General features: G+C 49.4%; 5 protein-coding genes across 5 annotated transcripts; 2 read left to right on the top strand and 3 right to left on the bottom strand.

The window, feature by feature from the left end:
* Positions 1-670: 670 nt before the first annotated feature.
* On the bottom strand, positions 671-1,128 carry HETIRDRAFT_148687 (uncharacterized protein). Its single transcript, XM_009551580.1, has one exon. It carries the CDS (start codon positions 1,099-1,101, stop codon positions 778-780), a length of 324 nt encoding a protein of 107 aa, XP_009549875.1. The 5' UTR covers positions 1,102-1,128; the 3' UTR covers positions 671-777.
* Positions 1,129-1,206: 78 nt separating this feature from the next.
* On the bottom strand, positions 1,207-6,899 carry HETIRDRAFT_157347 (uncharacterized protein; the record flags this gene model as incomplete). Its single annotated transcript, XM_009551579.1, has 27 exons — positions 1,207-1,722; positions 1,781-1,924; positions 1,977-1,997; positions 2,050-2,075; positions 2,127-2,176; positions 2,232-2,324; positions 2,382-2,425; positions 2,481-2,520; positions 2,629-2,999; positions 3,182-3,221; positions 3,281-3,401; positions 3,453-3,600; positions 3,658-3,805; positions 3,866-3,929; positions 3,988-4,181; positions 4,233-4,480; positions 4,549-4,804; positions 4,876-4,999; positions 5,060-5,076; positions 5,143-5,180; positions 5,232-5,306; positions 5,517-5,549; positions 5,611-5,706; positions 5,773-6,116; positions 6,180-6,317; positions 6,377-6,506; positions 6,564-6,899. The coding sequence occupies 27 exons, from the start codon at positions 6,897-6,899 to the stop codon at positions 1,399-1,401; spliced, it is 3,663 nt and encodes a 1,220-aa protein (XP_009549874.1). The 3' UTR covers positions 1,207-1,398.
* A 754-nt stretch (positions 6,900-7,653) lies between these two features.
* HETIRDRAFT_326183 (uncharacterized protein) lies at positions 7,654-9,122 on the bottom strand (the record flags this gene model as incomplete). The annotated part of the gene is made up of 3 exons (XM_009551578.1): positions 7,654-8,505; positions 8,596-8,810; positions 8,867-9,122. The coding sequence occupies 3 exons, from the start codon at positions 9,120-9,122 to the stop codon at positions 7,654-7,656; spliced, it is 1,323 nt and encodes a 440-aa protein (XP_009549873.1).
* Positions 9,123-10,158: 1,036 nt separating this feature from the next.
* Positions 10,159-12,404, top strand: HETIRDRAFT_148684 (glycoside hydrolase family 16 protein). The gene is made up of 11 exons (XM_009551577.1): positions 10,159-10,376; positions 10,439-10,479; positions 10,535-10,563; positions 10,623-10,703; positions 10,765-10,834; positions 10,988-11,125; positions 11,209-11,343; positions 11,419-11,486; positions 11,599-11,729; positions 11,871-11,965; positions 12,033-12,404. The coding sequence occupies exons 1-11, from the start codon at positions 10,291-10,293 to the stop codon at positions 12,269-12,271; spliced, it is 1,113 nt and encodes a 370-aa protein (XP_009549872.1). The 5' UTR covers positions 10,159-10,290; the 3' UTR covers positions 12,272-12,404.
* Positions 12,405-12,514: 110 nt separating this feature from the next.
* HETIRDRAFT_387896 (uncharacterized protein) lies at positions 12,515-14,073 on the top strand. Its single transcript, XM_009551576.1, has one exon. It carries the CDS (start codon positions 12,659-12,661, stop codon positions 13,847-13,849), a length of 1,191 nt encoding a protein of 396 aa, XP_009549871.1. The 5' UTR covers positions 12,515-12,658; the 3' UTR covers positions 13,850-14,073.
* Positions 14,074-14,112: the final 39 nt, after the last annotated feature.

Raw genomic sequence — 14,112 nt, 5'->3', positions numbered from 1 at the left:
CCACCAGCGTCTCTTTATCCATTTTTTTATCCCTTTTTTGGATCCTTTACTCGCAGATATGTTACAACTCCTGTATTGACCGCGTACGCCACATATGTATATAGACCAGACTTGCACGTCCCCGCGCTCGGCCGCTATCCCTCCGCTGGATGCTTTCACGCCGAACCGGTACTGTACTCCATCGGGTCGCCGCGTCCGCGTCCCTGCGATATCATCATCCTTCGATTCCCACGTCTGCTCTTCGCATGCAGCGTGAATGTTGAATCGGAGAACCAACTGCTGCGTTCATAAGGCGTGGGCCCACAACGCACACCATCTTCCCTACGACAACTGGGTTGCTCCCTCGCTCCACGCAGGACGTCGTCGTCGCTCGCACGTCTTCTCCGTGAGCGGGCCAGTGGGGGTCTGAGGTCGCATCATCCCCGATTGGCTTTGGCCCATTCCGTGTACACCCACCCCCACCTCACGCTGCTCGCACTGTCGCGCTTGGCTGGCCTGTTGGCGGATCGGCGGCCGGGTGCGCAGATGAGGTGGTGAGCATGAGTACGCTCGTTGCGGCGGTCTCTGTCGGCGCGACCTCTCCGCTATCGCAATCTCTGTGGCCGTGATCACTGATCTCGTGATTGTGGCCGGTATGGTGCTCCACTCATATGCCCGCATCATAGGCGTGGCTACACCTTTTACTACATCTGTAAAAGTAAATGAGCTGTGCGAGCTCCTACCACAAGTTTGTGGTCATGGACCATAATGGTTCAGAGTATCCGGGGAATCCGGTACTCAACTTGGTGCCACTGGTACTGAGTTTTCTAGGAGCACCATCCACCCTTCTGGTTTGAAAGCCGGTGAGATGTATGAGGCGGAGATCAGGCTGACGAGACGATGATGGGTGAGCGTATCCTTGAGTGCGAGCTGCAGCCTCCGTATTTGGGGCCGGCCCGTCGTACTCCCAGTTGTCGTACCCATCGAATTTTTGGTTATCTGTTGCTTCTTGCGAGTGACTTCTGCTGATGTACATCTGTGTCGTGCTCGTTTGTTGCTCCGTCCGTTACAGTGCCTCGGATTGCCTGTAGTTATATGTTGCTTCGGAGCCACCCTTTGCATCTATCTAAGAGGTTGCATACTCGAGATAATACATACACAGACCCTCGCAAGCGGCAATGAGCAATGTGCATATTGGTGGGTGGATCCTAACATGCAATCGAACTAGTACTCGTAACGACCGTTTGTTGTCAGTATCGGTTAAGACGAAAAGTGAGTTGTCAAAGCAAGGTACAGTATGAAGCAGCATAGGGTTGAACAGCCGAAATAAAGGTCCAGAGCAAGGTGTAACAGCCAAAGCATTAGCGACATTCGGAAAGCATTGCGAGCGAGCGAAAACATCCATCAGTACCGATCCTTTCACACTTCCTGCAAGGCTCTCAAGACAGCGGCCTTCAAACCCTTGAGCACCTCTCGCTGCCTGACAGGGTTTTGATCCAACTCTAGCCTGCCCGTCGCCAAACCGTGGAGGTAAGCGAAGTCGGCCTGGGAAACCAAGGGCAATCGCGCGGTGGCAGCTTTCTTCCGTTTTCCCTCCACCTTTTCTTTGAACTGACGTGCGAAGTCCTTCGAGACGGTTTCGGCGCGTTGGACGACGTCCGCAGGCACGCCAGCGAGGTTGGCGACATGGGTACCGAAGGACCCCGACGCGACGCCTTCGATGAGCTTGTACAGGAAGACCAGCTGGAGAGAAGGCCGCTAAGCTATGCGATGGCGATAGGGATCTGTAAAGTCGGCCTACCTCCCGTTTCTCATCATCTACCATCGTCTCCATGTGCATGGTCCTGATGTTAGGGTGATAAGAAAAGTCGTCCGTGAGGGAGCCATAGTGTGTGGCAAAAAAGGTCAGCGAAAGTGTATGCGTTGCCAGTTGGTGCAGAACAGCCTAGAAAATATCTGAGCATCCATTTCCAGACTCGATAAAATTTCTCGTTTACCCCTGCGATTGCCATCCCGTCCTTCAAGATGCATCAGTACGAGCAAAAGAGTATAGGCGCAGAGACCACTCACATAGGTCGACGTGCCTCGTCCCAATTCTGTCGAAACTTAGCATGAAGGATGATCAAGACAGGTAGGAGAGCGCTGACCATCCAAGACAACCAGAGACTTCGGAGTCGCATCACGAAGGATCTTGCAACTGTACGGATATATGAATTAGTCGAGATACATCGTGAAGCGTGTATAAAACATACCACTCATCTAGTTCAACCTTGAACGTGCTGGCGTTGGAGAACATGTTATCGTATGCACCCATTCGAGTGAGAATTGAGTCAACTGGGCAAAGGCTATAAAACGTCGACAAGTCAAATAAAAGATCGCGATGATGATTGAGTCGCCCGTACCGCGCTTTCTCCGCTGGAACGAACATCCCTAGCTGTGCCATGATCTAGGAAGGAAGACACATGAATTCCAAGGAAGTTGAAAACATCGAGGCGCCTTACAACACCGGCGGCTGTCATGCGCATGACAGTAGACTTGCCTCTGCCCAGGGGATCAATTATTGTATCTGACGCGGAATGCTAAGCTTACCCCATATTAGGCCCTATCATTGAAATTATTAGTATCCTCTGCATTCCCCAGAGATCGGACATACCGGTCAACAATGCGATTCTTCCTGCATCACCACCGAGTCGGACATCATTTGGAATGAAATCGTTCTTCGTCTTCACTGCCAAAGCTGGGTGCCTTAACTGCTCGAACTCTACCCAGGCGGTATCTCCTTCAACAAGCTCAGGCCTGCAAGCCGGCTCGCCGAGCGCATTGGAAGCCTTGGCCAAACTGAACAGGCAATCGAGTTCTGCGAGCACACGGATCGCTCGTAGCCAGACACTACGATCCTGATCAAACTCGTCGAAAAGCCTAAACTTGAAGTTTTTGATTGCGGCATTGCGGGTTTCACGCGCTTCTTTGAGGCTTCGGATATTTGTGGCAAGGGAGGGGACGGTGTACCGCGCTACAGCCTACGACGCTTCGTCAGTCAAGTTGCGTCCTTCACGAATCACACAATACATGCCTTTGTCCCACCACTCTTGATCCATTTCAATGGGAGATCCTTGGTTCCAGCCTTGACTTGGACAAGGTAGATATCCTTTGACATGAGATCAATTAGTAAATGACGTGGCATGCCCTATAGGAATCTGACCTTGGTTCCCGTAGCACTATGCCAGTATGTTAACGGGCAACTGTGATGTCGCAATCGTCAACGACTCATCTTTAATTCACTGAACGGGAATAGGCTTACCCGACCTCCTTCTGCAACTTTTTCAAGTCCTTCTCTAACTGTTGCTCCAATTGTTTAATCTCTGCTATGATTTCATCGTACGCCTCGTCTTTGCCCTCAACTGGTATGAGATCATCCGAATCTAAGCCGAGAATAAGGATTGAGAAACCAAAGAAGCCTAAGACCGTCATGCCTTTTTCTTGCTTATACATCGTTTGCACGTTCTCGATGTTGGGTGTCAAATCAGGTGCGGACCTCAGGAGTCCCAAAATTGTTTTAGACTCGAAACACTCTGCCGACTGCGCTAGGGTACTCAGCCCATTGCTGAGCCTTCCAAACGCCTGCGAACAGAAAATTTATGCTGGTACCACAAACAAACGAGAAGGTACGAGAGTTACCTTGAGGACGTTCACAAAGTCCTTGACTCTGCAATTTCTAGCATGAATACGCGAGACTATGCGTTCAAGATCGGGGAGACCCTTCGCAACTGCTGTGAATTCGGATTCGAACTGAAGATTTCCCATCAAGATTTCCACAGCATCAAGTCTAAGATTCAGAAGTGAGTCAGAACGTGAAAAGATATCGGAACACTGAAAGAATATCTACCGAGCATTGATATCTGTCACCTCTCGCAACGGCATACACAACCAGATTCGGAACAACCTCTTACCTAGAAAGATAGCAAAGTTTCAGATACCGACCTTAAAATTGCTCAGACACCGACATACCAAAAGGCGTGATGCATCTGCCGAGTAACTGTAGCAAGGACCCCTCCTCCGTGCCCTCATTGTTTAACAACACCTCGATATGAGCCAGCGTTTGTCCATCGAGCACTAAGCCCTGGCCTTTTTTCATCGGATCATAGATGTTGAAATTTCTCATCGTAAGTATGTCCTTGTCGATATTCAGTTGGCGAAGGTACCTAATCAGAGGACAATCAGCAGGGCGATCCTCTAGGCGAGGGAGCTCGGACCATATCATCGACCCAAGTGCTTCGATAGCCGTTCGACAGCTAAGCATGCTTCTGATGGCGTCTGGCACACCACTGAGTCCTTCCTCTTCTGGATCCTCATCTACCCCATCATCGGCAGGGTAAAGTAACTTTAGTTCGTCTAGTGTCTTGTCATAGCTAAACCCTTCGACGTCTCGCAAGCTAGTCCAAAGGCACGTCACAGGAAGGACAGTCTTGAGCAACCGTGTCGTGGATACTGACAAGTTGCCCTAAACTCCACCAAACGTATCGTGAACGAAATCAGAGCGAAGGCAAGCTGAAGGAGAAACAGGCCAACCTTCGTGAATAAAATCTCCTTCGGCCTCAGCTGCCGCAGCAACGTCTCCAACCTCGTCTTACAAACGTCATCTTCGAATGCGCTCAAGTTGAACTCACTCGTCGCACTGTCTAGCACGCAGATACCAAAGTTTGCGCTATCGACTCCCCTCTCGTCTTCGTCGAACTCCCGGATGGAGACGCAATGACCAGCTTGCTCGTCCGTAAGGAGATCTTCGTCGACAAGTGTACCATTCGTGTATACTTTATTGAGCTCTCTGAGATTTTCGGAAACGATATGAACGCCAAGTGAGTCAGTTGAATCATTTTATGAAAACTATAACCGCACCGCCTGACGATCTTTTCCTTTTGCTTATCTGCAGCGCTGGATTTCCCCTTACCCTTGTTAGCCGCGACACGCATCTCCGCGCCCAAGGCTGTCTCCGCCTGATCCACCCGACCCACTTTGAAGCCTAGGTGCGATCTCCGTTAACATCCTGCGCCGAGCGCAAACGCGTCAAGTTCAAGGATACCTTTCGCAAGGAATTTTCTGTACGACGAGATCAAAACGTGTCAACATGAAATATATCATTTCAGAAGCTCAAGTCGGACATACGCAGCCCAAAAGTTGAAGGCGCTTTCCGGGACACCAACCTGTGTGATCTCATCAATTTGAATGTCGATGTGTCAATCTGAAAATCTTACCATGGACATCTTGACACGTTGAGTGAGTTTGAGGTCGAACTCGCGATGTCCAATACGAGCATCCTCTTCGTAGAGCTACAAATAAAAAACATCACTATCAACACCTGACTGAAACTGCAAGGTCATTGTAATGCATGCCTCTAAGAATTTCCTATATTTGGAATGCCGTCAGAAAGTATGTCAGCATCCGCTTGAGTTTGCTCGCAATCTTACCCTTTCTGGAAAAACAAGACCTAAGGTGGAGTCAGATCAATCATCCTGAAGGACGAAAAATCGACACTCAACGGTATCATAATGATTCTGCTTGATTTCCCAGAACTACAAGGAAAGATAGATCGAATTAATACGTATCGGTAAACATAGAAAAAAATCAACCTACTTGTTTCTCGAATGGAGTGAAAGAATCCCAAGCGCTCCGTGGGATATACAGCGTTCGTGGATCGTACCCAGGCTCATCCGGTCTAACTTTATCTTTCTAGACAAGATGAAATAAGCTTTCATCGATAACCTCCCCATGAAACAACACCGACAATCTACTCACGTCGCGTGGGTCAACCAAAAAGGCGAATGGATCTTCTTGTGATTTCTTCTCAATCTGCTTGTCCTGTTCCCTTTGTTCGGCCGCAGTGAGAAAGCTGTTCGCATTCGCATTGCTATTGGACGCTGAAGTTTTCTTCAGAGGTGGCCGCTTTTGCTTTTGCTTGGCTGACTTGTTAGACGACTTGGCCGGTGCTTCGTCATTGCCGTCTTCTTCATCGGAAGTAATCATAGAGAGCCGAGATGAACGACCCGAAGAACGAGAAGAGGAGCGAGCTGGTTCTTCGTCAGAAAGTGGCTCATCAGAGGGCACAATGAAGTCGTCATCTTCCGAGCGAGACTTGCGAGCTATATGCGCAATTCGTGAGCAATCGAATATCGACAGAGAGGATGAGTGCTCATAGCACGAACTTTGCTTCTTTGGTGATTTCTTGAACTTGGTCAGCTTAGCCGAGAAAGACGAGACAACCTCATCATCCTCTTCTGCATCGTCATCTAGACCCTCGTCGGCAGAAGGAGTTGCAGAGACGCGAGCTTTCTTCACTTGACCTTACCAACGAGTTCAGCTGCATACATATAAGAACGAAGTAGTATGATGATTAACATACTCTTAGAGGACGACTTCCGGGGCATAGGAGATGGCTTATATGCTGATAGACCCTTCTTATACGCAACACTGTCTAGCTCCTGCATACTGTCATCTGAATCGTCAATGACTATCTTGCGTTTTTTGCGGTTCTGTGGCCCCATGACACTCGAACGAGTTCAAACTTTCGAATCCACGTCGTGACTCACCGTCTTCGGGGGTTCTGCCTCTATGTCTTTCATATCCACGTCGACAGGGTCACTGGTAGGCGGCGTGTCCTTGAAGCTGCTGCCTCCATCAGAAGAACGCGTATAACTCGCGTCAACGATAATCGCAGATGACCCCTTTGACGCAGGGGTGCGGTTGCCGTAGTCAGAATCTGCAGGTGGGCTCGAAGAACGCGGGGCTGGGGGTCTCGACTTCGCTGCTGGCTTCATACTGGGCACCTTGGCATTGTCCTCGCCGCTCTTGTTCCCAGATGGCTTTGAGAAGAAGCTCATGAGGCTTTTCTGCTTCATTGATTCTTGGTTCTTCTTGGGCGCCATTTCGTGCAGACAACAATGGACGACAACGATCGATGAGTAGTTTGAACGCGACGCGACCCGTCGAAATAGGCGCGTGAGCCCTTGTTTGTTCAGTCACAAATTAGCTATTGTCACACATTGTGACGACGAGAAATTCTCGATTTCCCCTCACTCAGAGCGTGGATTCATGGTCGTTCGTGCGCTTCCCGTAGAGTGATCACCGCTGCAGGGCTTTTTTAGTGATTATCTTGCTTGCTATTTTCTTCTCCACCGCATACATTCCCAGTTTCGATGCAGAAAGGTTTACTATCAAACCTCGAGCCATCGACTGACTTGCATGCTTCATAGTAGCACGACCTCCATATCTTTTGGACTATTTTTGGATTCAGGAAGGATGAGAAAGACACTCTCCTTGACCTCACGTGTTAACTGCCTTCTCGATGTCGTGCAGGTTGCTGCTTGCCCACAACTTCATTGCCCTCCTCGATGCATTCAGGAATATATGGCCTGCATAGCACGGTTGCGAATGGAAAATGAAGCTATCAATGTACATTTGTACTGCAGGGAAACTTTTATTTTGTCCATGCTGCGAGTGATGCAGATTCATGCGAACTAGATTGTCTCTGATCATATATTAGTATCTTGTGGGTTACATCTTATTGTTGATCGACTTGTTTTCAGCTTGTAAGTAACGATACACAGACAGTAATGAAACACGCATGATAAATATCCTGGTATCTGGAGAAAGTGACCTATCATTGTTGTGGGTGAATCATCAAGAGATGGGAGGGATGACAGCCAGAACCAGTCCATCAAGATCAGTGCCGACGTCGAGGCCAGCATGTTCTTGATGAATTCTGCTCTGCATGGCCTCGGACATTACCCATTGCGGAAGGGGATCTGCTTTGTGAGTCTGCCAGTATGTTACGAACAGTGTAATCTCTGGACGAAAGCGATGACCTATGTTGTGAGCACTCAGACTGACCAGCATGGCTCCGTATGATAGAAGGTATAGTAATCGAAGATCATCGTCGGGCGCACCTAGACGACACGCTTCGCGGTTCAGCTCATAATCCTGATGCTCCATACGTGCCAAAAGCCAATCCTCAATAAGACCCTGACTTGAGTCCGCCAATAGAAGTGCCAACTCGGTGGCGGCGTTGACATAGTTGATACCAAGGCCGCCATATGCAGCATCCATCTCCTTCTTGTAATAACTTCGCAAGACTTTTGAAGGGCGAGGCCACTGAACACTTTTTTCTTCAAGTTTTCCGATATCCAAACGAAGGATAAAGCGCATGGGTTCTAGTCCCTTGTTACGACCAAGGATACCGTGGGCAAGACACATAGCCTGGCCATTGTGACCGGACTCGGTCAGGGGATGTGATGTCAAGAGTCTTTGTGGTACGCCCAAGATACCTCGACTGACACGAGGTGCGAACCCCAGATGAGACCCCCACAAAAGGGATGCGGCTTGGCTGGGGACTACAGGAGCATAAAGGCCAACACCATTAATCAGTGAGGACGGTGTTACAGACGCGAGTGTAGATACGGGGATTGGCTGCTTTTCGGAAGGGGAAGTCGTAGATTTAAGAAGCGATCCCTGCGGTGCTCTCTGTAAGTTCCGCTGGCGTGCCTTTAATATGTCTGTTGGATCGCCGGTGATAAGCTTTGATTTAAGGAATGGAAGGCGAATGTCAACAGGATGCATCTTCACAATCGGCGCACTCTCTGCAAGACTTTGCCAGTGATTAGTGCCCTCTATGAGGGGTACTAAAACTGGATCAATTCCGGTACGACTTGGGCCTGTCCACGCAAACCATCGGTTCCTGCAATAATGCCGATTGCGCCAGGCAGGCCAAGCGTAGCGGAAAACGGTGAGCGATGATGCTGTTGCGAGTAGTAAGATGCCGAGGGAATCATTGTTATTTCCTATGAAGGGGAGGTGAGGTCAATGGGTTACTATTAAACTTAGAGGTTGCTCGTACCGGCAAGAAATGATGTGATCATGGATCCCAACGATGCAACAAGTGCCATAGCAATTGCGGTCCACCATAAATGCTCGAACCGTCCTAAATTAAATCGGATTGTCCATAACCCTTCACCCTCGCAGATGTCTGTGAGTGTTGTGATTGCACCTTGGACCAATGAGACCATCACAGCAATCGTAGTGGCAGTCCAAAAAATAGCACTACCCTGGTTGCTATCGAGTCTGCCTGCGAGAATGGCACCAGGGTTGCTCATGGATGTCGAAGAGGGAGAAGGACTGGCAAGCAACGAAGTAGACTGACAAGCTGTGATTACCTCGTGTTGTAAAGGAGGCAAGGCGTGAGAAAAAACCCCATCAACAAGTAAACTGGAGACGAAGATGACGCGCACGGTTGACATTTCTCTGCCGGGTGTGGCAAGTAATTCCTCTCAACCTACTTACGCCGGAAGGGATAGACGGAAGAGAGCAGCAGTTGCATGGCATCAATTATGGACCACACCACACATGCATGCCCCCAGTAAACTCCGACGTTGGAAGTTATTGACCACGCCCATGATTGCGGACACTGCGTAGGCCTCGGGAAGCTCACCCAAATGTTTCCCCATCAAAACCCCCAAAATCAAGCTAAAAAAAGATTAACTTTTGGCCCAGAAAAAGATTAATTCCGCTAAGGGTTGTCACAAATGTCACAAAATGTCACAAAGTTGAGCATAAGACGATGAACATTCTAAAAATTTACCCCCACCTATGACAAATTGGGTCGGGATGAACACCGAATAATGCCTAAAAAAGATTAAAACCCGAGAAGGTTTGGTTTTTTTTGGCCATTTCCCCCTCAAAAAGATTAAAAATGGGGAAGGAAATGGCCCAATTCTACCCTCAAAAAGATTAACTCTCGGGGAAACATTTGGGTGAGCCTCCCGGGACCTCACTGCGTGCACTGCAGGATTTTTCCCGGGATAAACCGTGGATAAAACTCTGGATATAGATAAAGTTTTTGTTCCGGTTTATTCACTGAAACAAAAACTTAAGGTTTATCTGATATTTACTCATATCCCATAATAAAATATTAAAAAGACCTTAAGTTTGTGTTTCGGTAGTTTCCACGGATAAATCCACACAAAAACTTTATTTATATCTAGGGTTTTATCCACGGTTTATCCCGGGAAAAACCTTGCGGTGCACGTAGTGGGAAAGTGTGGCATTCCGGAGAACACCGACGAAGTTCATTCTGATTTGTCAACGCCATGCGGTCATGAATGCCCTACAATGGATCCGTGCTTTTGCTCCGACGTTCTATCTTTGTCCACGCCTTGAGTCTGCTGGTTCTCGCTCAAACAACATCCATCATATATACCCCACCGTATCCCATCGCCCCCTACTGCTCTTTGAACACACTCCACTCCCTCAACACAAGAAGCCATGTTTCGCAATCGAATCTTCGCTCTTCTACCCGTCTTCATAGCATGCTCGACAACTGTCGTGAGCGCCCAAGGCGGACAGACTTGGTGGGCGCCAGCACACTGTGACGGATGAGCGGCGCACACTGACACTTTCTGTCGAATGCCAGTAACATCACGACCCCATGTTCTAGTTCTGCACCATGCTGCAGTGAGTCTCCACGTTGTTTCCTCATGCACCCCAAAGCCCGACGCCGCCACTACAGGTTCTTTCGGGTTCTGTGGAGCGGGAGATGTGAGCTCGAGAATCCCCCACGCTCTGATTGTCAAGTTTCAATATGACATTTGCCACAGTTTTGTCTCGGCGGGTGCAACCCCCTTTCTTCTCACTCCCTCGATTCGTGCCGCCCTGACCCCATATGCCAATCTGCTACTGTACGCCTTTTTCTATTTTACCTGTTGTACTGCTAACTGCATCGATCCTTTGGGGATCCAGCACACGTTCGCGGACAACTCTCGCATCTACTCTAATTCGTCCACGTTTGACGGCAATGCCACTGAGTATGGTGCGTGTGGATGGTTTCGCCAAATCGATGATCAACACTTGCATCTTGAATGTCTTTTGTCCCTCACAACCGTTCTATCACATCGACTTCTGATGATCATATTTTTTTTGCATAACGAAAGAAGTCCACTTACCTCTGTTTCATAATGTGCAGATTGGGTCGTGAACTCAGGCAACATCATGAACACCAACTCTTCCGGTGGCGAACTTGTGCTTCTACTTACCGAGACCAACGGCGGCACGCGGATCTCGTCCACGCGTTATGTTCACTACGGAACCATCACGGCTCGCCGTGCGTCTTCCCTGCTCTCAACTCGTGGATCCCTCTGTTCTGATGTTGCTTCCTTGTCGTACAATGATGCTTGGACGATATAGTCAAGACTGGTCGCTGGAATGGTGTTGTCACAGCCTTCATCACGATGAGCGACATCAAGGATGAAATCGATTGGGAGTTTCCGGGTTCGAACATTACTACTGGGCAGACCAACTTCTTCTGGCAAGCTGTCATTCGTACGTCCATCCATAGCGATTTTGTGTCTGTCTATCCTATTTAACCTGCATTTTTCTGCCTTTCTCGCAACGAAGCCTCGAAGACCGATGGTGATACAACGACCGGGCTTACCGATACCTTTGCCAACTACCATGACTACACTGTATGTTGAAATATCTCAATCGCTTCCGCAGTGTTCACTGTCACGCTTCGATTCAACTTTCCTGTGTTACCATGTAGTACTGATTGAAACCTTGCTTCTTGCTGTCTCACAGATCGACTGGCAACCTGATACACTGACTTTCGCAATCGACAACAACACCGTGCGAACCATCAAGAAATCCGATACGATTGATGGCAATGGTGTCGCGCACTATCCCTCAACTCCATCTTCCGTTCAGCTGAGGTGCTCTTCATTCTTCTCACACACCCTTCCATCCCTCAGCGCCTTTTCGATTTCCCTCTGCTTCTCGCTTCCTATTCCCCACCCTCTTTGCTTCCGACTGACTATCATTTTTGCCCACCGCGCATGTGCCTTCGATCATAGTTTATGGCCTGCTGGAATCAACACCTCTGCTCCCGGAACGATCGAATGGTCTGGCGGGTTGATCAACTGGAATGATCCTGACTACACTTCTGCGGGTACGGTCACCCCAGCCTGTTTATTTTTCGGAATCTAATCTCTCAGCGCCTTCATCGTCTCTGTCAGGTCATTTCTATGCCATGGTTTCCTCAGTCACGATCAAATGCGCGGATCCGACCACGCCCTCCTCCAATATTACCTCCTATGTCTATGGCGCCAACTCGTCTGCTATGACGCCTAGTGTCGCATTCTCGAACGCTTCGACGATGGTCAACGGCGCGCGCTCCATGAGTGCTGATCCAGTGTTTGATGGCTTGCGGTGGCTAGCTATCGCTGCAGTACTGGGTGTTGTTGGGTTGTTCTGAGCTGGTGATCCCCTCCATCTTGGCATCGGATACTAGCTCTTATTGAGGTGCTTCGATAAAGCACAGGGATTATCGTCTAACATCATGTCCTAATCGTCCTGTGTTATAAAAGTTCCATGTTCCTGGTGTGCTGAATCGGGTTGAAATTTTGTGGTTCGTTGGGTGTAAATAATGATAAACAAAGGGTTATCTTGTGCACCTCTAATTCTTTTTGTTCATTGCCTGCTCAGAACTCCCCTTCCTCAAGATTCAAGATGGATGTATACGACTACTAACATCGTTTATTTAGAGCGTTGGTTTCATTAGAATATCTCGCCTAGTCTCATAGAGTTCACTCACATAGAACCTGCTAACATCTAGCTAGAAGGATTTACTGCACTATAATCGATGACCATCATTACCCTCCCTGCCCTAGAGTCACCAACCGCCGCCCTTCCGCCGATCGGAAGAATTAGAGGCGCTTCAATCGAGAAACTTCAGGAATCCTTACGGTACTTGCGCCTGGTGTACAGTCCTGAGGTTCGCGGTTCGCGCCGCGTCAACCGCAAGACACACTCTCAGTCGTCGAGTCTGCGAAGCGGGACTGATCGGGATGAAGAATTGGGCGCTCTACGCTCCGACGCTTTCGAGAGGTCATATGCTATTCGTTGGCTCACATCTCTGATCGCCCAAGTCGAAGTCATGGAACTCGAAGGCAGCAGCGATTCCACGTCTTTCGAATCGATCATCCAGACTGCCGCATCGCTCCTGTCCATCTGCGCCGGTACGTCCGCCGCGGGGTCTGTCACGCGCTCCTTTTCATTTGGCCACGGAACGGGAGAAGTCACGGTGCAGCTGACGGACGCACCGCTGGAGAACCAGGACTTTGGGACGGTCGGGGTGCAGACGTGGGGAAGCGCGTGCGTGCTGGCCGAGATGCTCGTCGAGATGCCGGAACATTTTGACCTGAATCTGGGCCACGTCACAGGGGAAAGGCTGAGGGTGCTTGAGCTCGGCGCAGGAACTGGGCTGGTCAGCTTGACGGTAGGCAAACTCCTGCAGCAGGTGTGCACGCAGCGACTCGCAGAAATCATTGCATCCGACTTCCACCCCTCCACCCTTTCCAATCTCAACCTCAATATTGCCTCCAATTTCCCTTCCACATCTGCAACCTCGTCCTCCGTCGTGCTTTCTGCTCATAAATTGGACTGGTCTGACACGGTGACCTTGGACAAACACCTAGTCCCTTTTGACGACTCCTTCGATCTTATCTTCGGCGCCGACATCATTTATGAGGCCGAACATGCTCTATGGATTCGATCATGCCTCGAAAGGCTCCTCCGGCGCCCATCGGCGACGCAGTCACGCACAACTCCCTCGGCCCAATTTCACCTGGTGATTCCCCTACGCCCAACGTTCGCAATCGAGTCGAGCACCATTGAGCAAGTTTTCCCTTTCTTACGCAACCTTGATGCACTTCAGGACGGATGCTCCGCCTTACACATATCACATAAGGAGATTATCCTCTGCGAGGCGCAGCCTGGAGTGGTTGGGGAGGTCGAGTACGCTTACTACATCATCCAGTGGGCAGCTCGTTGAATCATCAGATTGCCACTTGTCCTGTGTTCACCTTGCTCGCAGGGCCTACTGCCGACCATAGGTTGTGGCGGGTTTTTCAGGATCTTTTACTCAGGTACAATCACATTCTAGGGCAGTTGTTTCAGGTCTTATGCGGAGCATGAGCAAGGCCTATTATCACAGACCGTAGACCGCAAGCAAGCTCAATCCCAACATTTCGCAATGATTAGATTTCTTTTGTTGTTACGTTTACCGTGCCACATGTCGAGGCCTAAGCGCTCGAG

Source organism: Heterobasidion irregulare, assembly GCF_000320585.1.
Source record: "Heterobasidion irregulare TC 32-1 unplaced genomic scaffold scaffold_09, whole genome shotgun sequence".
NCBI lineage: Eukaryota > Fungi > Basidiomycota > Agaricomycetes > Russulales > Bondarzewiaceae > Heterobasidion > Heterobasidion irregulare.
This window is presented reverse-complemented; position numbering and strand designations above follow the sequence as displayed.